Source organism: Engraulis encrasicolus, chromosome 13 (genome assembly GCF_034702125.1).
Source record: "Engraulis encrasicolus isolate BLACKSEA-1 chromosome 13, IST_EnEncr_1.0, whole genome shotgun sequence".
In the NCBI taxonomy this organism is placed as follows: Eukaryota; Metazoa; Chordata; class Actinopteri; order Clupeiformes; family Engraulidae; genus Engraulis; species Engraulis encrasicolus.
In genome coordinates, this window is record NC_085869.1 from 10,992,650 (window position 1) to 11,016,518 (window position 23,869).

The 23,869-nt window shown below is 44.9% G+C and overlaps 2 protein-coding genes across 3 annotated transcripts; both read right to left on the reverse strand.

Annotated features, from left to right (window-relative positions):
- Positions 1-10,815: 10,815 nt before the first annotated feature.
- Positions 10,816-15,859, reverse strand: gpr18 (G protein-coupled receptor 18). Of its 2 annotated transcripts, XM_063214432.1 has the most exons (4): positions 15,754-15,859; positions 14,277-14,567; positions 12,173-12,673; positions 10,816-11,319 (listed from the first exon to the last, which is right to left on the reverse strand). In XM_063214432.1, exons 2-4 carry the CDS (start codon positions 14,547-14,549, stop codon positions 11,011-11,013), a joined length of 1,083 nt encoding a protein of 360 aa, XP_063070502.1. In that variant the 5' UTR covers positions 14,550-14,567; positions 15,754-15,859; the 3' UTR covers positions 10,816-11,010. The 2 variants fall into 2 exon arrangements, with proteins under 2 accessions (XP_063070502.1, XP_063070503.1); XM_063214433.1 differs by lacking the exon at positions 15,754-15,859 and having other exon boundaries at positions 14,277-14,625.
- Positions 15,860-18,594: 2,735 nt separating this feature from the next.
- On the reverse strand, positions 18,595-22,577 carry gpr183a (G protein-coupled receptor 183a). The gene is made up of 2 exons (XM_063214435.1): positions 22,440-22,577; positions 18,595-21,451 (listed from the first exon to the last, which is right to left on the reverse strand). Exon 2 carries the CDS (start codon positions 21,404-21,406, stop codon positions 20,348-20,350), a length of 1,059 nt encoding a protein of 352 aa, XP_063070505.1. The 5' UTR covers positions 21,407-21,451; positions 22,440-22,577; the 3' UTR covers positions 18,595-20,347.
- Between the last annotated feature and the right edge of the window lie 1,292 nt (positions 22,578-23,869).

Genomic DNA, 23,869 nt, shown 5'->3' on the forward strand with positions numbered 1-23,869 from the left:
TGTCTTACTTTCATCTGTCTCTCTGTCACCCCCTTCTCCCTCCCCCTCTCGCCCCCCCCCCCTCTCTCTGTGTGTGTGTGTGTGTGTGTGTGTGTGTGTGTGTGTGTGTGTGTGTGTGTGTGTGTGTGTGTGTGTGTGTGTGTGTGTGTGTGTGTGTGTGTGTGCATGTGTGTATGTGTGTGTGTACATGTGTGTACATGTGTGTACATGTGTGTGCACTTGTGAAATATCATAAATACACCACAGACTTCCTCTTAGGTGTTTCAATTCACACTTCTTAAGGGTGTATTATCCACAGCTTATGCAGCCAGATAATACAAACAAACACCTCTAGACGGGACAGAGAGAGAGCAGCCACACAAGCATGAAAGGGGAGAGAGAGAGAGAGAGAGAGAGAGAGAGAGAGAGAGAGAGAGAGAGAGAGAGAGAGAGAGAGAGAGAGAGAGAGAGATAAATAAATGAAGAAAGAAAGAAAGAAAGAAAGAAAGAAAGAAAGTGAGAAAGAAAGAAAGAAAGAAAGAAAGAAAGAAAGAAAGAAAGAAAGAAAGAAAGAAAGAAAGAAAGAAAGAAAGAAAGAAAGAAAAAGAAAATTCTCAAATCTCCCATTTCCATCCTATCATGTTCCTACACTCCTGAGCCCTCATGAGTTCCACTTCGAGAAAGAGAGAGAGAGAGAGAGAGAGAGAGAGAGAGAGAGAGAGACAGAGACAGAGACAGAGACAGAGAGAGAGAGAGACAGAGACAGAGACAGAGAGAGAGAGAGAGAGACAGAGACAGAGACAGAGAGAGCAGTTGAGCCCTCATGAGTTCCACCTCTGAACCAACCATGGGGGTTCCGTGTTCTGGTTCTATTGGCCCGCATTCAGACTCCGGTCGGTCAGCACCAGATTTGCCCACAAGCCACTTTGGTAAAAGAAGGGAAGGCAGCGAGTAATTACAAGAGCATGTCTTTTCATGTGCGGTAATAGAAACAAGATGACAGCATTAATGATAGCGTATATGCCACAGCTTGTGGGCTTTGAGTGTTATGCGTGGTGTGTGTGTGTGTGTGTGTGTGTGTGTGTGTGTGTGTGTGTGTGTGTGTGTGTGTGTGTGTGTGTGTGTGTGTGTGTGTGTGTGTGTGTGTGTGTGTGTGTGTGTGTGTGTGTGTGTGTGTGTGTGTGTGTGTGTGTGTGTGTGTGTGTGCGCGTGCGCGCGCGCGTGTGTGTGTGGTATAAAAACAAATCATATCCTGTAATGTTTCTCCCTCACAGCCTCCAGGGGATAGCTTCACCGCGTCGTATACTTCAGTGCATGTATCCACTGCATTTTCCATAAACTGTTATTTATAGTTGTTTTCAAAAGTAATGACTTGATGTCTGAGTGTTTCTGTGTGTGTGTGCGTGCGTGCGTGCGTGCGTGCGTGCGTGCGTGCGTTCATGTGTGTCTGTGTGTCTGTGTGTCTGTGTGTGTGTGTCTGTGTGTGTGTGTGTGTGTGGTGTGTGTGTGTGTGTGTGTGTGTGTGTGTGTGTGTGTGTGTGTGTGTGTGTGTGTGTGTGTGTGTGCGCGCGTGTGCGTGGATACGTCCGTGCATGTGTGCGCATTTGTGCGTGTGTTTGGTGGGATGTGCTTCAATCGCTCATAGTATCGAAAGTAAAACAAACGTGAAGCTGAGACTCCAAACTTGTTCGTTTCTTCTTCTCTGCTTTTCTTTTCCCAAGCACCATTACAGGCTTCTTATCAAGTCATTCTTCACAGTATGCAGAATGGAGTCAGTGAGGGGGTGGGGGTGGGGGGGGGTGTACTTTGCTAAAGCACTCCCAGAGTAATTATAGCTTGTTTTCCTGACAAGTCAATAAAGTCAAACATTAACTTGATCGGACACCAAAAAGCTAATGGTCTAAACTGCAAGTTTTTCTTCAGCTCTCTATCTTTTTTTAATGTCTCTCCGTCACATTTATTGAGCTGTGTACTCTGCTGGTCTTCGTCAGAGATCAGACCACCGTGTTCTCTTTTTTTCTTTCTTTTCTGTCTTTTTTTAAGTTTTTTTTGTGTGTGTGTGTGTGTGTGGGGCGTCATTTTTCAGATAGGACAGTGGAGGAGAGACAGGAAGTGAGGTGGGGAGAGAGAGACGGGGAAGGATCAGGAAATGACCCAGGCCAGGAATCGAACAGGGGTCGCCCGCGTAGCAGTTAGAGTCACGGCTGGGACCATGACCACTGTTTTCAATTCCTCTTTCCATTTTATGAAAAAAAAAATCAGAGATGGAGCGATCTACTAAAACGTATGGGGGGCGCTGTGGCGCAGCGCCCTAAGCCCCCCACATTTGGGCTTGCATGCCCAACCTCGGGGACCCCGGTTTGAGTCCGGCCGGGGTCATTTCCCGATCCTCCCGTCTCCCTGCCCCATTCGCTTCCTGTGACCATCTTCAACTGTCTTGTCAAATAAAGACATAAAAGCCCCTAAAAAAACATTTAAAAAAAACGTATGTAACATGACCCCTATTGCAGTTGTTGGAGGTTAATAAAACGGTCACTGGCCCTGCTGTGGTCGACCGGCGGTGGGGCACTCGCCTGCCATGCGGCTGGCCCTGGTTCGGTTTTCCGGCCCGGGTCCTTTGCAGACCCCTCCCCGTCTCTCTCCCAATTTGCTTCCTGTCCACCTCTCACACTGTCCTGTCAAATAAAGTCGAAAAATACAAAAAAAACTTTTAAAATAAAAAAAGATAAAAAAATAAAACGAAAAAAATAAGTCCACACTAGTGAAAATGACCCTAGTTAACTGCAGACAGACCAACCTCCAGTGCGTGGCTCTGAAAGGGTTAAATAAGGTGCCTTACTTCCCCTGTGAGAGTTCAGAAAGGGTTGATGCTCCGAGCGAGCCCGCCCATCGCTGTCACTTTCATGCTTTTTTTTATGCCTCGATCCCCGATCCTTAACTTGGCATTACTCCTGGTATGAACAGTGGAATGCCATTTCAATTCCCTCTCCACCCAGCGTCAGGCATTGTAGATGCAGCAACTTGCTCATGCATGAAAGTGTACTGTGTCAATCTGGTATGACACACACACGCACATGCACAGGACACACGCATACTCATACACACATGCAGGCATGAACGCATGAACACATGCACGCACGCACAGATGCACACACGCACACATGCACACACGCACGCAAACACACACACACAAACAGACACACGCAAACACACAAGCACACATGCATGGAAAACAAATGCAGACATGCATGCACTTACTCACATCCACAAACACAGACAAGCACACACAAACAAACAGGAAACAAACTCTGCAATACAGTCACACGCACGCGTACACACGCACATGCACACGCACATGCATGCATGTGCACACACACAAACACAAGCACACACACACACACACACTGACCACACACACACACACACACACACACACACACACACACACACACACACACACACACACACACACACACACACACACACACACTGACCACACACACACACACACACACACACACACACACACACACACACACACACACACACACACACACACACACACACACACACACACACACACACACACACACACACACCCACACACACACACACACACACACACACACACACACAGACACACAGGAAACAAATGCGTCCGCGCCCGCCTCTGATCATTACTGTGATAGTGTGCGCTGACAAGCGGAGTCTATTAAGCCGTCCTCAAATATGCAAAATGATATGATTTTACAATGATTACATATTCTCTTCTCTTCGCAGCCGGCTGCCTCCATGCTCTCTCCATTTGTCATTGACTATTGTGTCCAATTATATGATTAGCTCGAAACACTCCAGCTCTCTCTCTCTTTATCTCTCTCTCTCTCACTCACTCTCTCTCTCTCTCTCTCTCTCTCTCTCTCTCTCTCTCTCTCTCTCTCTCTCTCTCTCTCTCTCATACTCTCTCTCTCGCTCTATCTCTCTCCGAGTGCTCTCGTGTGTTCCAATGCACTGAGTGATTCACAAACAAAGTCATTACAACATGTATTCACACATATCAAATAACTAACAGATGGCCACTGTGCACGCAGGCTGATTTGTTTTCAACATGAGCGATGGAAAGTAAGGGAAAGAGAGAGAGAGAGAGAGAGAGAGAGAGAGAGAGAGAGAGAGAGAGTAAGAGACAGAGAGAGAGATATATAGAAAGAGATAGGTGGAGAGAGAGGGAGAGGAGGAGGTGGAGAGAGGGAGGGAGGAAGGGGCGAGAGCGGAGAAGAAAAAAGAGGTAGTTTTTATTTCGCTTTGTTTGGCAGTGACGCTGGCTTGTTTTATTCCCAGCGAGAAGCAGCTGTTTGCGAGGGCCGCTTAAATCAGCTCATGTGAAAGACAATCTTGTTTTCATTAATTTTTTTTCTTCCGGAGCTTCCGCCGAAACATCCACCAGCAGCAACACCAGCATCCCCCCACCACACCACACCACATCACACCACCACTACCGTCATTACCACCACCAGCACAGCGCCACCCGCTCATATGACAAAGGCACTTGTTGTGAAGACTCAAAATGACCAAAACAGAAAGACAGACAACAGAAAAAACAATAGCAGTGTAAATGAAACACTTAAGAGGACTCTGGGACAAAACATGTACACTCTAGATGTTAAATCAACTCACTACATCTTGAATAAACACTGGATTTTTTGTGTGAAGCTTCTGGATAATTCATCACAGACTGGACAAGTGAGTTTTTTTTTTCTTCTTTCTTTGTGCTTTAATTGTTGAGACTGTCAGTGGCCATCAAAGCCAGTTTGCCTTTGAAAAGTAACAGGTGGGCAGGCATGGCGCTAGCTGTCCCTCGAGTGTGTGTGTGTGTGTGTGTGTGTGTGTGTGTGTGTGTGTGTGTGTGTGTGTGTGTGTGTGTGTGTGTGTGTGTGTGTGTGTGTGTGTGTGTGTGTGTGTGTGTGTGTGGTGTGTGTGTGTGTGTGTGTGGTGTGTGTGTGTACGTGTGTGTGTGTGTGTGTGTGTGTGTGTGTGTGTGTGTGTGTATGTGCGGATGTGTGTGTGTGTGTGTGTGTGTGTGTGTGTGTGTGTGTGTGTGTGTGTGTGTGTGTGTGTGTGTGTGTGTGTGTGTGTGTGTGTGTGTGTGTGTGGGTGTGTGTGTGTGTGTGTGTGTGCTTGCTTGCGTGCGTGCATACGTGAGAGAGAGAGAGAGAGAGAGAGAGAGACTTGTGCGCACGTGCATGCGTTCGTGTGTTCGTGCGTGCGCGAGTGCTTGAGAGAGAGAGAGAGAGAGAGAGAGAGAGAGAGAGAGAGAGAGAGAGAGAGAGAGAGAGAGAGAGAGATGCTGCCACGGGGCAAACCCAGTGACATAGTGCACCACAGGCCATGTGGGGTGTCTGTGCACTTTCAGTCAGAGACAGATGCTCCTCCATCAGCCATCCACAAACACACTGCACCAAGCAGGTGAATACAGTTTTGTTCAATTGCTAATAAACGTTTGTCCATTCTTCAGAGACTTTTGCAAAACTCAAAATATAATTAACACAACATGGGATTACGCGTCCGTGAATGCATTTCTATAATGTTTTTTCTAGATTTTTTCTATAATATATTTTCTTTACACACAGGATATGCGAACACACAGTGAGTCAAAATGGAAATACAACATCCCAAAACTATGACATTACATTATTGCCATAAAACATAATTAGCATGACATTAGCAGGAGAACAATGAACAGGTTGTGGAGTAAAAAATATTCAATTGTTCCAATCTGTTGGTAGTGTTTGACAACAGTTGTTAACTTGTTATAGTAAAAAGTGAAAAAGTGAAATTTTGTAGAAAGAGTGAATATGCACATGTTTCTGTAACTGTTGGAAAGAACTGTAGGCTTGTGAGAAGAATGGGCCTGAGGAAATTATGCAGTAAAAATTACTGTATTATTTTTATTCGGTGTCAGCACATCTGTATGATATACCGTAGTGTAAATAAACGATAGTACAGTGAATACCGGTAAACAAAAGTAAAAGTAAACAGTAAATAAACAAAAAGTGTTCAAGTCATCTCTCTGTCCAGTGTATTTCTAGTCACACTCTCCACACCCAAAAACATGCTTAAAACATATGTATACTTCCAGTTCAGTTTCCAAATCAATCACTGCGAAACAAATCAGTCATGTCAGTCATATTCCAAGACATACAGTAAAAAATGTCCGTCACACAAAATGTGTCTTTAAGTTTTTTTACATTTGGATCTTACTGTAACAAACAATAAACCAAAAAGCAACTGAAGGTGAAACCCTCCATGGAACTCATATCATCATATCAGAGGTAAGAACAATAACCAACCATCCACAAACCAAAGATAACAATAGCCAACTATCCACAAACAAAAGATAACAATAACCAACCATCCCCAACCAAAGGATTTCTGTATCTCTCCTGCTGGCATTGCACTCCCACTGTGTATTTGGTTGGGTACTGTCAGGGCCACTGACATATTTCATTGGGCCCAAAATAATTTGCAAGAAACCTGCTCTCAATACACACAGTATACAGTACATATAGTAGACTATCTAATTCTTGGCCCCCTCTCTTCCTGGGCCAGGGACAACTGACTGGTTTAACACTCCCCTAACCCCCTTTTCCGTGAGCCTGAATACTGTGGTAGAAGGGGTGCATTTTTGCAACCTACAGAGGATTTTATTCTTATTTTTTTCAATGTCTCCCATAATCCCTTGGAAGAAGTGCCCTGCAATTAACCTCTCCCACCCGGGCGCTGCTGTTTGCTCTGCTATATTTAGAGAGGAGCACCACAAGTTTCCTCTGTTGCATGTTGTTTATCAAGGCCTTTTATGTAGCAAAAATATTAATGGCCCCCTCCGCCAGAGTTTTTAATCAGCCCTCCGCCCGCCCGCCACACTGTGTTTTGTCCTCTACCGTCGGTGAGAGATGCACCATGTGTTGTTTTGGCGGTGGGGTGGTGGTGGTGATGTGTGTGTGCGTGTGTGTGTGTGTGTTTGTTTGTGTGTATGTACATCATGTATGTATGCACATGCGTTTTTGCACTCGTGAGTGTTTGTGAGTGCCTCTGTATGTGTGTGTGTGTGTGTGTGTGTGTGTGTGTGTGTGTGTGTGTGTGTGTGTGTGTGTGTGTGTGTGTGTGTGTGTGTGTGTGTGTGTGTGTGTGTGTGTGTGTGTGTGTGTGTGTGTGTGTGTGTGTGTGTGTGTGTGTGTGTGTTTTTGTGTGTGTGTGCTCGTGCGTGCGCGCGTGTGTGTAAATTAGCCGTGCAGATCATGGGAGTTCAAATGCATCGGAGTGCAGATGTTTGGCTTTGAGGTGTGCTGCCCATATGCGCTTCCCAGATCATCTGTTGCCTATTTGACAGAATAATGGCTAATATGGCCGGCCGTCTTGATCACACAAATTGATTAAAAAAAAAAAACATCCGTCTGTCTGGTGCGATGGACTGTCTGATACTAAACATTCACTGCTGGTCTTCCTTCACACGGGAGGGAGAGAGAGAGAGAGAGAGAGAGAGAGAGAGAGAGAGAGAGAGAGAGAGGGAGAGAGAGAGAGAGAGAGAGAGAGAAAGAAAGAAAGAAAGAAAGAAAGAAAGAAAGAAAGAAAGAAAGAAAGAAAGAAAGAAAAGAAAGAAAGAAAGTGAGAGAGAGAAATCGAAAGAAACTGAAAGAAATGAAAGAGAGTTAGAAAGAGAGAGAGGGAGAGAGAGAGAGAGATAAAGAAAGAAAGAAAGAAAGAAAGAAAGAAAGAAAGAAAGAAAGAAAGAAAGAAAGAAAGAAAGAAAGAAAGAGAAAGAGAGAAATCGAAAGAAACTGAAAGAGAGTTAGAAAGAGAGAGAGAGAGAGAAAGAGAAAGAGAAAGAGAAAGAGAAAGAGAAAGAGAGAAATGGGACTGAAAGACAGTTAGAAGGAGAGAGCAGAAAGAAGGAAGGTTGAGAAAGAGAGGAATGAGGGAGGGATGGACAGAGCTTTAGAGAGAGAGAGAGAGAGAGAGAGAGAGAGAGAGAGAGAGAGAGAGAGAGAGAGAGAGAGAGAGAGAGAGAGAGAGAGAGAGAGAGAGAGAGAGAAAGAGAGAGTCTCCTTTTGTGTTCAGACAGCTCGGTGTTCATAAGCACCCTGGCTTTACAGTAGCCAGCCCCTATCAACATCTCTTCTCTTCAGCCCAACAAAATGAACCCACAGCTGAGGCAGGAGGAGAGTGAAACCTCCCCACAACACACACACCCCAACACACACACACACACACACACACACACACACACACACACACACACACACACACACACACACACACACACACACACACACACACACACACACACACGCACACACACACACACACACACACACACACACACACACACACACACACACACACAGACATATACGCAAGCATGCACATACGCATGTAAGCCCGCACACACACACACACACGCACACATACACACACTAACACACGCATTCTCTCTCTCTCTCTCTCTCTCTCTCTCTCTCTCTCTCTCTCTCTCTCTCTCTCTCTCTCTCTCTCTCTCTCTCTCTCTCTCTCTCTCTCGATACACTCCTCCGCTCGGCTCGGCTCGGCTCCGTCATGCACTCCGTCACCCCTTATTCCCTCTCTGTCAATAATCCCGCTCTCTTCTCTTCCTGTCGTTTTATCGCTCATCTCCTTAGTGTGTGTTCTTTTAATGCTCCGGCTTTGATGTTTATCGCGCTCCTCTAGGACCGAGTGTATTCTCATCATGGCACTTATTGTTGCTGAGGCCTTAGGGGGATGATGTGGTGGTTGGGGGGGGGTCTCTTGTCTTGACACATTTTTCCCATTTCCTTTGATACATGATAAGACCCCCATTTGGTGTATTTTAATGGTCTGACTTAATTTGGTTTAGATCAGTTGTCACAACTGTGAGGAAGTTGCATAGTTGTGGTGGCGGGCTTGGCTTGATGATGAGAGAAAGGCCTTGCAGGGCCACGGGACTAGTTGCACCTGTTGTGGAGTGCTGCCATCTGCTGGCCATCCACAGAAATGCAAAGCGTAACGCTAATGATAATAAAATGTGCCCTGAACGACAGCACCTCCTTCTGGTTGAAGAGGTGAAATTATGCCTTGGCTGAAGGGCAGACGGCATTAAAGTAGGAATGTGTTATGATGCATTATTTAGTGGTTTCAAACTTTTCATCTGCCATTAGGCCTAGGGAAAAATGTCAAAGGAATTCTTCCTTTCTTCGTGTACGTTGATCTTTGAAACTATTGGGAAATACAGTGATTAATGACAATCTTCATTTTCTGTTCAGTAACTACTTGTTGGAAAATGCTATACATAGAGCTGTATAGATGTTAAGTGGGCACAAATCGAAGGCACGGTACCGAGTTGGTGTACACTGTGACACATTAAGTCTTCATTTAGGTGCATTCAGTTTCAAAAAAAGATCAACAACAACAACAAAGTGTTTTTTTGTACTTTATTAAAGTGCTTCACAGTTCTATTGAAAATATACAGTTTGTGTAATTAAATCACAATGGTTTTCATTGCTGATTTGATATCAGATATCTTATTGAGATAGAAATGAACATAAGTTTAATGTACATGTATAACATCCACTTCATTTTGCACAATGTTTCCTGCATGAAGCAAAATGATTTGGTTGTGAAAGTGAAAGTTGGTCCATAACTTACTACTTCTTTTATTTCGCAGGGTGTTAAACAACCACGAGGGTTAGTTCTGCTTTCATTCTTGATCTCCGGGAATTGTTATGTCACGCACAGTCTATTAATATGGCACACACAGTGTGTTGGAACACACTATTTTAACCAGTTATAATTCTCCTAATCTTATAAACAGATAGTTGACTCCTTTGACTCTGTGGCTTAACAACAATAATGAGGCTCTGGCAAGTGGACATGAAGCAAGTGAAACTAAGCATGTTATTGTATTGACTAACTCATCAACGGCTTTCCCCAATCACTTATACCGACATCACTGATATTCACTTCTTTCTGTCTACTGTTATAAATAATAATAATATAATGAAAATTGTCCGCTTCCAAAATCCAGTGTTAATTCATCATTTAGAGAGCAATCTGTGAAACAAATACACTTTAGAATGTGTTGAATGAATCAAAAAATATCAGTTTCAAGTCCAAGGCAAGGCGGATTGTAAGCAGACATCTGTGTGTTCAATGTGATCACAGTTTAAGTGTTGAATAAACACATTTGCATTTTTTTTAACAAACTTCTGCGAGGGTAAAAGCAAAAGGAATGTTGTTTGGAAAATGAATGTCTCTGGATTCTACTAGTACACACTATTATAGCCACAGTCGCACCCCTTTCCCTTTCCCTTCTCTCCTCTTCTGTCAACACAAATCACAGTTATGTCTTATATTGCACTGGCGGGATGTTCGTAGTTTGCTGACTAAGTTCAGGCATTGGAAACATAAGTTCTAAAAAAAAAACGCTGTTGTTGGGGAGAAGGAGCAAGTTACCATCCAACCACCAGGGCCGCAACGTGCTATAAGAAAAGCAAACCATTGCTCACAAGAAAAGCTGAATACCAATGGCCATGGTCAGGATAGTCTTTAGTTTCGACATGTCCCATTGCTCTTTGGAGTCCATGTACAGCATTTTCACACCCTCCTGTCATAACATTTCATCTTTATGCTTTGTACAGGTACCAACTGAACTACTCTGAGCTTCTCGAAGGCTTGGTAACAATGAGACATGCTGACTTGAAGCTTTTTTTCTGTTTCATCCACTTCAGGGTTATCCATCCATCCATCCATCCATCCATCCAATCCATCCATCCATCCATCCATCCATCCATCCATCCATCCATCCATCCATCCATCAGAGTCTCCATCTCAGCCCAATCAACACAGCTCCATAGGCCAACATCTCCATACGCTTTCCAGTCTCCCCGTTCCCCCATTTGTTTTTGTTTTTTGTTTTTCCCAACAACCAATGTGTGTTGATATTTGTCTCTGTCGCTCCGAGCATGCCCCTCACCTCGCTCTACCTCAGATCATGGCACTGGTGAGGTTGCTAAGCGATCGCACGCTGCTGCCTGTGTGCATGCTCTTCCTCCGCACGCTCCGCAGGTAGTTCCGGTAGAGCATGACGCTGAGGACGCGGTCCTGGAACTGCTTGGAGACGATGTAGTAGAGCACGATGTCCAGCACGGTGCTCAGGTTCATGAGCAAGGTGGTGAAGGCACCCCAGCTGCTGTAGCTGTAGCTGTTGCTGTTGCCCTCCTCCCCCATAGGGGGCGACGGAGACAGCAGCAGGAAGACGAAGCAGACGTGGTACGGCACGAAGCACACCAGCACCTGCACAATGAGCGTGACCATTAGATTAGATTAGATTAGATTAGATTAGATAACTTTTGTAACTTAGATAAATTAGAACCTAAAGGTAGATTTGGTTTGCAGTCAAGTGATCTCCACACATACAAAAATATCTCAAACATTTAGAAAACACGACACGTAACATAGAAGAATTCCACACTGGACATTAACCCCTTAGTGCAGCGTTATGGCTCTCTGTAATGTCATAGCAATGTTGTTATGATGTATTTAAGCATTTTCAGCAAGTGAATCGGGTCGCCGGCGACCCCATCTGCAGTAAGAGGTTAAGACAATACCAAAAGTTGTGCATCCACTTGAAAAGACATGGAGTCACTTATGCCTCTTTTCCACTGCCGTTTTTCGGGTAGGCCTATACAGCTCGACACAGCTCGACTTGGTCGCCACTTTCTGCTTTTCGAATAGGCATGACACAGCTCAATCGTAAAGCAAAAAGTGGTGGCTGAGTCGTGCTGTGTCGAGCTGTAGGCCTTCCGGAAAACCGGCAGTGGAAAAAAGCCTATAGTGACAAGGATAAAAAATGATAGTAGATTGATAAATACTGTATATGTTAAAAAAGCAGACATGGTACGGCACGAAGCTAAGCAGCACCTGTTTCTCAACGGGGGCGGTACAGCTCCCCAGGGGACGTTGGAGAGCTCTAGGGGGGCGTTCAGCAGGATACAGCTGCTTAGTTGCCATTGGGGGGCATTAGTCCATTTCATGTTTTAATACTTAGCAAGGTGTCGACCATCTTATGATGATGTCAAGAGGGCGTTGGGAGGCTTGTGATGAGGCCAAGGGGGCGTTTCTTCAAAAAAGATTGAGAACCACTGACCTGTATGATGAGCGTGACGATGATGCGTATGGACTTCTGTTTGACCTTGGGCTTGAGCTTGGAGGTCCGGCCGTGCATCAGGTTGTCCACGATGACGCCATAGCAACCCACCATGATGCACATGGGTACCAGGAAGAAGAAGATGAGGCGCACAAAGTTGATGGGGTTGTCACGGCGCAGGTGCACGATGTCGCGCATCTTCAAGCACGTGGTGAAGTTCCCACCCGCGGCGGCGGCCATTTTGGCGTCCGGGTCGTCGTCGGGGAAGAGCAAAGGCGCCGTGCAGCCCAGCGTCATCACCCAGATGCCGGCGCAGGACACCAGCGCCTTGCGTGGGTTCTTGAGCTCGCGGCTGTGGCGCGGCTGGACGATAGCCACGTAGCGATCGGCGCTGATCAGGGCGAACACCCAGAGGGCCATGCACGGGTAGAAGACGGTCAGCGCGGCGCTCACCCGGCAGAAGATGTCGCCGAACGGCCAGTAGTCCCAGGAGTAGTAGACCTGGGGGAATGATCATTCAGACAGGCATATATCTTCTGGTGAGAGCTGCAGATTTATCACAGTACGATCGTAGACATGATACTGTATACCAGGGGTCCCCAAACTAAGGCACGGGGGCCGGATGCGGCCCGCCATGTCCCTTTGACCGGCCCTCCACCTCTCTGCACCTCACCATTTGAACTGGCCCAAAGAAGCAATCCTCACAGAGAAAAAAAAGATACAAGATAATTTTTTTTAAATATTTTATTTTGTTTATCGACAGGCCTTCCTACAGTTTAATTTTACCAGAAGTTTCTTGACTTGATAGTTTCTCATCTCACTGTAAACAGGCCTACCATTACTATTGTATCACTCATAAACTGTCAATCACCAAATTTTTCTAACCTTTCCTTGCTATTTTTACATGGTTATTAGAAATTAAAAGCAATACCGAAACCTGTGGTATTTCAAATTGAACAACATATGAAATACTCAATTCTTTTGCTAATCACTTGTAATGATGTACTATTTTGTGCTATAATTATGTCTATAACAGGCAGTGGCCTAGTATAAAGCCCACATGATTGATCCCGGCCCCTGGTCACAGCCAGGAACGATAATGTGGCCCCCAGAGAAAAAAGTTTGGGGACCCCTGCTGTATACCGAACACCCTGAGTTCAGTCCATCAAGCCTGCCTTCTCCCCAGAGCACTCCACCTTTATATCCAGTACCCCTCAACCCCAGGGTAAAGCCTGGTTTTAATTCCTCCTGCAGCTGCAGGAGACGTACTGTCAGCAGGGGGGTGGCGGCAGATCACCACAACCACCCAACCAACCACCACGACCCCTCCTCAGAGCTGAAACGACCCTTTGCAGCACTGTAACGTATAATGTATATTTCTCCTAGGATGAATTGTTCATAATCTGCCGCTACCGCCCCAGTGACAGTACGTCTCCTGCAGCTGCAGGAGGAGTCTAAAGAGACCTTAACTCTGGCAAGGTAAGCCTGGGGTCCTTTTCATTTGTTAATTGCCCTCTCCCAGGCCAGAAGCCCTGTGTCATCTGAGGCAATTGTTATAACCTTACTGTCACCAAAATTGTGATGGCTATGTCTTAATCTGTTACTTAAAGGGGTATGCCACTATTTTGGGGCTTAATACAGTTAAAATCTTTGGATGGGGTTTATAACGGTGGTAAAGGGTCTTATTTTTCATGTTAAGCATTGTCTTGCTTTAAGACAAGTTAAAAGAGGGAATATGTCGCTAAGCTAGTGAAAGTCAATGGATCCGTGTAGCTATACGGATCCATTGACTTTCACTAGCTTAGCGACATGCTCCCTCTTTTAACTTGTCTTAAAGCAAGACAACGGCTTACATGAAAAATAAGACACTTTACCACCTTTATAAACCCTGGCCAACGATTTTAACTGTATCAAGCCCCAAAATAGTGGCATACCCCTTTAAGGCTCTCAGTACTGTCATAACAATGTTGTTATATTGTAGTTGAGTATTTTCAGCAAATAGTGAATAGGCCCACCGGCGACACCATCTGCAGTAAGAGGCTTCATCCTGAAAATAGAAAGCATACACTTCAATTGAATTGGAATATAAAATGTAACTTCAGACCATGCGGAAGGGCAGCAAGAGGATGAAGAGCAGGTCCACTAGAGCCACGTTGATCATGTGCACCGTCACCGAGCTCCGCTTCTTGGTCGTCATGGCGAACACCCAGAGCGCCGAGATGTTAACGACGAAGCCAATGACGAACAGGAAACAGTAGAAGACCAGGCCGGCCGTGCGGTACTCTTGCGGAGCCAGGTCCATCGGCCTATCGCCACCGCCACTACCAACACCGCCGCCACTGTTGCTGCTTCTGGCCATGGAGACGTTCACTTCCATTGTGGCGGCTTCACGAGTCTGCAGGACAGAGAGCGAAAGGGAATGCAGTTATTGTTCACACAGATAGATAGGGGAAGTTGACTTTTAAAAACCTAGGGAAGAACCGCTTTATTTTTGGGTGGCTGCCGTGGGAAGGAGAAAATTGGCTTAACAGTGGTCAGACTAAAAAAATAGTTTAAAAAAAAGAATTAAAAAGTGGGTTTCAGTTAAAACATGTACTGTGATATAAAGGAGATGACCAGCTGCCATGGCTGGACTGGTCATAAGGCATATAGGGCATTTGCCTGGTGGACTGTTGATGATTTTGGCCTGCTACTCCCTTCAGTATAGTGGTATCAGTCCTCATACCGCTATAGCAGACCTCTCTGAGTTTGTTACATATTCATTTTGGCTGTTGTGGTCAAAATAGCTTCTAATAGATGACTAAAAATGTTGTCACAAACTTTATTGATTCTGTTAATGCCTGGCTGACTGGTCTTCGCTGAAAATGCCCGGCCTGATTTTCTGCCCCAATTCAGCGCTGCCAGCTGCAAACTGTAATTTAGCACTGAACTAAGTAACACAACTGTGGGTAATGCTGATTAACGATGCTGGACGCGGTCCAAGGCAACAGAATGAAGTCTTGGGTCCATTTAGAGACACCAAAGGTGCCGAACAGTAAAGAGAGTTAAAAAGGTTAAGCCATCAAATCATATTTCAACAAGGGACATTAAAAATAGGCCCAGAGAAGAAAGGAGTGAGCTGTAAATGAATTTTCAAATAAGAAGGAAGGATGCTGCTGTACAAAAGTAGAAGAAGAAGTGTGAGAGAGAGAGAGGCTAGAACAAGCAAAGGACTTTTTTTGATCTCGAGAGAGGAAGCTGAGAGATCAGACGGTAAATGTCCTATCAAGGTCACCCCAATTCATCTCATCTCAGCCCCCAGACCACCTCCACTGCCCCAGTTTTAAAGCAGCCTCTCACTTGTCATCACAGAACAGTAAAAACAGTGTATAGCTCTTATCTAAATGTATCTTTCTGAACCTCTGATTATTATGAATTAAGGAAACAAGAGTAACGTTTTAAGTAACGCATGAGGGCCTTTGCGCAACACAACATCCTCCTGTGCAGTCAGGTTGAAGATGAAGGAAGTGATCGACATGTCGATTTGACGGCGATAATTCACTGATATACAGTATCTCTATGACAGATAAAGAGTATCTTACCTAGCTTTAACTTAAACGAAGCCATTTCTCAATTTTGTTTCTTCACTCCTCAAAAAGACCTCAAAGGGGAGAGAGAGAGAGAGAGAGAGAACAACTCTCAGCAGCTGTCCACACACTATAAGCCCCTCTACGGCACAGTACAAAAGAGGAAGTTCATTTTAATCATGTTTTTTTTTTTTTCTCCTGTCGCGGTACAGCTGCAGTGTATGCGCTAGAAGGGGGTTGTGAGAAACACCACCACTTCCTGCGTTGTGTCTCCATGCATCGACTTTTTACCGATGGAACAAAATGGCTTCATCTCTTAAAATAAAACAACCTCACGGAGGAGGGGGGGAAAAAAGCGATAAAGAGACCATACCAACAAAATGGCTTCATCTCTTAAAATAAAAGGGGTGGTGGTGGTGGTGGGGGGGTATGTGTGGAAGAAACCATACCAACAAGCATGTGTGATTAGAAAGTGGAGCGTACGTGTTTGCTGGCAAGAAAAGCTGACAGGTTTGGGTTCTGGTTATTGATTGGAAAAATAGGGTTTGTCACAGTACATTAGCCCTCATGGGAGAGTGCCACAGCAGGTGGCGCGAGATGGCAGCTGGCAGTGCGCAGTTTTAATTAAGAACAGGATGTTGAGGCAGTTGCTTCATAAACAGCAACCAAAATCTTTATAGTGGGTGTCATATGCTGCTTCTCCATGTTTGTTTGTGTGGGGTTTTTTTTCTTCCTTTTCTTTTCCTCTATCGTTCTTTTTTTCCCCTCTTTGTCTTCTGTCGCAACGTCTGTCTAGTTGTCTCCACATCTCTCTCTCTAGGTCTTCAGGTAGAGAGAGATGTCTTTGTAACATCCTGCGAGAGACTCAATTTTTGCTCGGCAACATGTCCACCAGATGCTAATAATTTCACTCTAGTTTTCAGTTCACAATCCCATAATAACATTCACACGTGAAAAGCAGTGTAAATCTATATACAGTATATCTTTCTATTATGTGTAATGTTTTCCATCAGTTTGGTTACATTATAACCATGGTTGTGCCTACGCCTACACTCGATGTCTGTTTCGATCTGTGTCATGTCACATAGTTATCAGAAAACATCAATCAATTAAAAAAAGAATGTCAGAATTTTTTTTAATGTAAAGGTCAGAATCAGTCATATCATGCCTTTATGGGCAAGTACATTTCATAACAGTCTAGCTGGAGCAGAAACATGTTCAGGTGAAAAGAAAAAGTTTTTTTCCCTCTCAGTTCTTTGTAGCCTTTGTTTTGTGATATCCTTCATCGTGTAAAAAAATCTTGTGAGTTGAAACTGGAATGGCCTCTCAATGCAGAGGTATCTATGCTTGTATTTAGCCAATGTGACCGTCCTGATCTATTTTCTTCTGATGCTTGTCTGTTGTGGTCGCACAGAAGCTCATGCATGTGCTGCCTGCACACTGTTTTTTTTTTTTTTTTTACTGTGGTGGGTTGTGTGTGTGTGTGTGTGTGTGTGTGTGTGTGTGTGTGTGTGTGTGTGTGTGTGTGTGTGTGTGTGTGTGAGAGAGAGAGAGAGAGAGAGAGAGAGAGAGAGAGAGTGAGAGAGAGTGTGTGTGTGTGTGTGTGTGTGTGTGTGTGTGTGTGTGTGTGTATGTGTGTGTGTCTGTCTGTCTGTCCGTCTGTGCGTGTATATGTGTGTGTGTGTGTGTGTGTGTGTGTGTGTGTGTGTGTGTGTGTGTGTGTGAGAGAGAGAGAGAGAGAGAGAGAGAGAGAGAGAGAGAAAGAGAGAGTGTGCATGTGTGTGTGTATCTGTCCGTGTGTACTGTATGTGTGTGTGTGTGCGTGTGCGCGTGCGTGTGTGTGTGTGTGTGTATGTGTGTGTGTGTACTGCACCAATCTACCTTCGTGAGGCCATTGCTAGGTGGGGCCCCGGACCTCACATGTTTTGATCCCTTTTGTTGGGGTATTTTTGTTGTTACTGGTAAAAGTAAAAGTGTAAAAACATTTCCTCACTGACAGGTTAAGGTCAGGGATTGTTTTGGTTTGGGCACAGTTTAGCATTCTCTAGCTTTTGTTAGGGTTAATGTGTGTGTGTGTGTGTGTGTGTGTGTGTGTGTGTGTGTGTGTGTGTGTGTGTGTGTGTGTGTGTGTGTGTGTGTGTGTGTGTGTGTGTGTGTGTGTCTGTGTGTGTGTGTGTGTGTGTGTGTGTGTGTGTGTGTGTGTGTGTGTGTGTGTGTGTGTGTGTGTGTGTGTAACTTACCACAGTACCACATAAGTCATCACAACGAATTTGGAATATAACATCATGACGATGTGTCGACCAACAATGAAGCTGTACGCATAGGATTTAGCTGGATTTATAATTTTCTCATAATAATTGTACTCTACCAAATAGTGGCACATGGCATTAATGTATTGCAGGTTCCCATTAACCAAAGCCTGTAAGCACAAAATGTTTAAAGTAATAATATGTAATGCCAATACATGAGTGAAGGTTTTGCTTTGCTTTATTTGCCCCTGAGCCGTTCATAATTCAATAATAGTCTCGATAGAAGGCTTTGATTTGCCCTGTCTAACACTGCCCTCCAGAGGTGAGACATTGAAACTGCATCTAGAAACATGACAGGCCCACAAATAGCATGTAAATGTAAACAATTATATCTTTACACTTTCACAAAGTATGTAACTGCAATTTTCAACGTGAATTTCATATGTTAACAATCAATGAGTGCCAGCCGTGTCAAATTCTCTCTGTGAAATTAACTTTCACTGAAGTCTGTGACTGTGTGACTGAATTCACTGCAAAAGTTGCTACAAACAAGCTTGACATCCTGTTGATTTGTTTCAAACAATAATTCACACTTGCATACCATGGACCATGTACAAAAATGAAAATTTATTACAAAAGTGAGAGGGAGGTAAAAGAGAATTTTAAAAAAGGAGAGATCAGGTTGTGCTGCATTACATCAGATTGTTTTCATATGACACTCGGGCAACTGCGTATTTCCCCTTCTTTGTACCACAGGAAGTTACACGACCTGAACAACCACACACAGAGGCAACAAAAAAACTTCAAGCATGTTGCCACGCGATTGCTTGACAAACCTCTAACCATGTCAACACTAGGTGGCAGCAGCTGTTATAAGAACTGTGAAAACCTGAAGCTCTTGCCACACAAAACCTTGAAAACAGGATGTCTGGCAGGTTTGGTTGGGCCCAGGACAAAGTAATCTTAAAAGGGCCCCCCATCCAATATAGTACAATGTAATGACGACTCAATTCTTGGCCCCCTGTCTCCCTTGGCGCGGGACACGTGACCTGGTTGCACACCCCAATCCTCCATGCTTCCCTGCTTGACAAACACAAAACCATCCCAAGACTGAAACACTAGGTGGCAACAGCTGTAAAGAACTGTGACACCGAAACCACCAGTGCCCCACAGCGCCCCACATCCCTCATTAGAGAACAAGGATGTCACAAAACAAGTCATGACAAACATGTGACTTTCAGTCACTGTGCATTTCGTTGAGAACACGTGGAAGGGAAAGCACTGGTCAAGTCAAGTGCCATCATAAAGTCACATAAGAGGTGCCGCTTCTTCCCACTCAGTGATTGCCACGTTCATATGAAATGTAAGCCTACATTTCAAAAGATACAATAATTCATATACAGTACATTTAAAAAAAACAAATTTTCTCAAATTTTCTTAGGACATAAAGTAACCTGAAAATGAACTACAGGGCTGTATGAAGGCTTTTGGAAGCTGCCAGATTTACCCGTAGCCGGTTAATGCAGGTGGGGTCACCGGCAGGCCTATTCACTATTTGCTGAAAATGCTCAACTACATCATAATTACATTTCTATGACATTACTGGGAGCCTTAAGTGACAGATTAAGACATAGGCATTACAATTTTGGTGAGAGTAAGGTTTTAGCATGGGCTATCTGCTAAGGGGTTAATTAACAGGTCCCTTGAGATTTGCCCTTTACCAAGAGAAACCACAAGGAGAGGATGTTCATCCTCACCACAACATGATGTTTCTTTCCGTCATATGAGCGCAATCAATTATTAAAATGCAAACAGATACAAAACAACTTAGACAAAGTTGCAAAAAAATACTATTTAGCCATTCTTAGCAGCATTCATGTTCCCAATGCCCTCTTGCCACTGAGAGTCTGGCTCACTATCTAATGGGGGATCTGAGTGAGGACAATTTGCTGATGTCAGACAAAAAAAAACTGTTCAGAGGAACTGTTTATCACTTTCAGAACTGCTGATTTGGTAACAAAAAGACTTTTGAGGGGTTAGCTAACAGCTAATTCTGACTTAGGTCTATGTCTTGGCACTGTTCCTCCATACTGTTACAAATGATTCAGAACATCTGAACATCTACATCGGAGTAAAGTGTCCTCCTGGCATTTAGTTTCCCCAAATTGATTAAAAAACATAAAAATATATATTCCAGGCAAAATAAGGTGTCTCTGTTTTCGTCTCTGCAGCAAAACATGACTAATGACCATTCCATATCCTCCTCTGGAATGATTCTAAAGTTGTAATAGGGCACCAAGGCAACGGGCTGCAAGGCAACAGGCTGCAAGGCAACGGGCGCCACGGCAACCAAGTCCAAATCAGCGCTGCTCGCTCCTGCTGTTGAGCTGGATCTTGTTGTGGTCCAGGTCTCGCGAGGACTCGTCGGGCGAGGTGCGCACGGCGCTGGAGAAGGACTTGCTGACCTGCCTGCCCAGCAGCTTCATCACCTTCTTCTTGTAGCCCTTGCAGGCAAAGAAGTAGACGAAGGGGTCCAGGCAGGAGTTGAGGTTCATCAGGCACACCGTGGCGTGCAGGGAGATCTGGAAGTTGTGCTGCTCCGTACAGTTGGGCACGTAGCTCAGCTTTCGCACCATGTACTGCAGCAGGTCCACGTGGTAGGGCGTGTAGCATACCACGAACACCAGGATGACGCAGAGGATGACACCGAAGGCCTTCTTGTTTCGCCCCGATTTCTCCGTCAGGTGGTTGGTCTTGGCTGCCAGCCGCAGCTGTGAGCAGAGGCAGGAGTAGCAGACGAGGATGATGATCACGGGGAAGCCATAACCAATGAACACGGCCCCGATCAGGATGAACGAGATGTTGGGCACACGGTCAAAGTTGGGGTACTCCATGCAGGTGACGTGCCCGTCCGGCTCAACGTTGGTCATGGGCATGGAGAGCAGTGGCAGGGTCTGGCCGAGCACCAGCAGCCACACGGCCACGCACACCCACTTCACCCGCTGCACCTTGCGGTACTTGGACAGGCGCAGGGGCAGCACCACGGCGATGAAGCGGTCCACGCTGAGGCACGTCATGAAGTTGACGCCGGCGTACGTGTTGATGTAAAACACCAGCGCGGTGGCCTTGCACATGAACTCACCCATCGGCCAGTCGAAGCCCATTGCGTAGTACGCCACGCGCAGCGGAAGCGACAGCGCAAACAGGATATCGGACACCACCAGGTTGGCCGAGTAAAGCGTCGTGGAGTTCATCTTGCGCAGGTTTGGTCTGATGACGTGCAGCGCTAGGCAGTTGCCAAAGAGGCCTACCACACACACAATGGAGTAATGCAGAGGCATGAGGATCCGGGCCACTGGCCGGTGGTCATATAGGTTGTTGCAGGTGTCATTGGTGTTGTTGATGCTTTGGTCATCCATCGTCCGTCTCCTCCACAAGGCGCGTTGACGCAGCCTTTTCTCAATCTGCAAGGTTAGACAGGGACACAAGGCAAGCTGTGAGGATAGAACCACCACCACGCGATTTCCTGAACACTCCGCACACAGTCTGGTTTCACAAGGGAAGCCTTAGCTTGCCTGCGTACGGTTTGTGAGGTCATTCATTTGCTCTGTTGCCATTCCGTTTAACCTCACAGGTTCCTTGCTATTTCACACGCACGTTTGCTTTTCATAGTCCAGGGTTTCACCTATACCATGAGTGCACCACGCACTGACCACCAGCCAACCAACCACATTCAAAGCCATAGCGTTCCCTCGCTATTAAAGTACCGTAGGTGACCTTGGTCATCACACAAAGGGCTATAGCAGACCAGGAAGGGGCGGCTCAGTCATTGGAAGCCCCAAACAATAACTGGCCCTCCCGACGAAGTTCAGGCCGCTGAAAACTCTCTTCCCCTGATTTGAGTTTCAAACAAAAATCTGTTTCCTGCCCCCCCACCTTTTTTACACCCTGCCTGACACACCATTGCATGATTTCAGAGAACTGGCATGCGTCTGTCTGTTATTGGTATTAGAGAGAGACGTTTTAAGCGGGAATAACTACATTTATTTATTTGTTATAAAAAATAGCTATGTAGAAACCTTGTGCTGTAACTAGTGCATAGTTAAATGACAGCACAAACAGAGGCATGATGGAGTCGATTAATTTCTGTAACTAGCAAAAACTAAGACTAGACACTCATCAGATCAGTTACCACAGTATGACAGTGAGACTTTTGCTGGACAATTATTGTCAAAATGCACTGATTGTCATCACCCTATTTGTTTACCGTGTGCTGACAAATTAACGTTAGAACATATTAACATTCATATGGATTAGTCATATTCAAAAATATACATAACAGTACTCCACAACAACTATGGCGTGCAAAGTAAAACATTTTTTATATGAATTCAACAATGTTCATCAGGGTGTCATAGCATGACATTATGAGACTAAAAAAAGATTACTCACCACAAAAGTAATATTTTTCCTTTATGAAGCGAAAAGGCTTTTGATCTGTGAAAAATTCTTGTCCTCAGCATGGCACTGTAGTAGTGGTAGTGCACCTCTCCTCCCCCTCTCTCTATCTCTCTCTCTCTTTCTCCTGCGGAGTCCAGCATAGACTGCCAGCTACAGAGAAAACACGGGGTAGAGGACTGATTCCTATCCCTGTCACCATGGTGACTTTGTTTCCTGTCTTGCGGTACAAGCTCTTTCAATCTCTGTGCCTCTTTGTTTTTTTTTTCTTGATGGGTCCATCCGGAGTAGAACGTATCAGGTACACACTAATCAAGTATCAAAAAATGTGTTTGGACAAGTCATGATGTCTGTGCTGTAGGCCACTTGCTAGTTTTAATGGCTTCTTAGCAAAGATGTTTTTAAAAATACAGCTGTCTGTCAACATTTAGGTGAGTTGCTTTGTTGTGAGGAAACATATCTGAACATAAAGTCAAAATGATGAACTGCTACAACGACATGTGTGAGTTTTGGATACTGTTTTCTGAAAGGTATTCTCACACTCATAGGTGTGACTATGTATTCGAAAACATAAACTTCCACCCAACATGTCTTGTCCAAAAGATCATCCAAATGCTCTGTCATGTTGTTAGATTGCTCAGTCTATAACTTTTTTAAATAAGAGACAAAACTAAAATATTTTTCTTATTTTAAAACTGCTGAATCCCACCACTCGCATCAAAGATCACAATTACAGACTCTGACATGAGATGAAAAAAAAAACAGGAACAAAACAGGAACTGCACCACTACACACCAACGTCACCACACACACACACACACACACACACAGACACACACAGACACACACAGACACAGACACACACACACACACACAGACACACACACACACACACACACACACACACACACACACACACGCACACACACACACACACTACACATCAACGTCACCACACACACAGACACACAGACACACAGATACACACACACACACACACACACACACACACACACACACACACACACACTACACATCAACGTCAGACCATGACCATGTGGCTGCCCATGTGCCACTTACCCCACGGTAAACACACACACACACACACACACACACACACACACACACACACACACACACACACACACACACACACACACACACACACAGTGGCGGACTTAGCAATTTGGGGGCCTAAGGCGAAATTAGCTAGGGGGCCCATCGGCCCACCCAAGTGTGTACCCCCTTTAAAAATAAAATAAAAATAAAACAATAATAATAATAATAGGCTTGCTTAGGGAAGATGCTCACAGCATCTACACAAATCAAAAACCAAGTTCTCTACAACAGTCAGAAGGCCTTGTGAACATAATGTGCTTGGGCACAGTTTTGCTTTAATTTAGACAGTATTCAATGTTGACATA

Bases quoted from the DNA above. Each gene is read 5' to 3' on its own strand.
- gpr18 (XM_063214432.1), bottom strand. From the start codon at position 14,549: ATGGAAGTGAACGTCTCCATGGCCAGAAGCAGCAACAGTGGCGGCGGT. The intron at 12,674-14,276 runs GTCTGAAGTTAC...TCATTCCCCCAG, and splicing joins TCTTGCTGCCCTTCCGCATG to GTCTACTACTCCTGGGACTA. The intron at 11,320-12,172 runs GTCAGTGGTTCT...CTCATTGTGCAG, and splicing joins TCGTCACGCTCATCATACAG to GTGCTGGTGTGCTTCGTGCC.
- gpr183a (XM_063214435.1), bottom strand. From the start codon at position 21,406: ATGGATGACCAAAGCATCAACAACACCAATGACACCTGCAACAACCTA.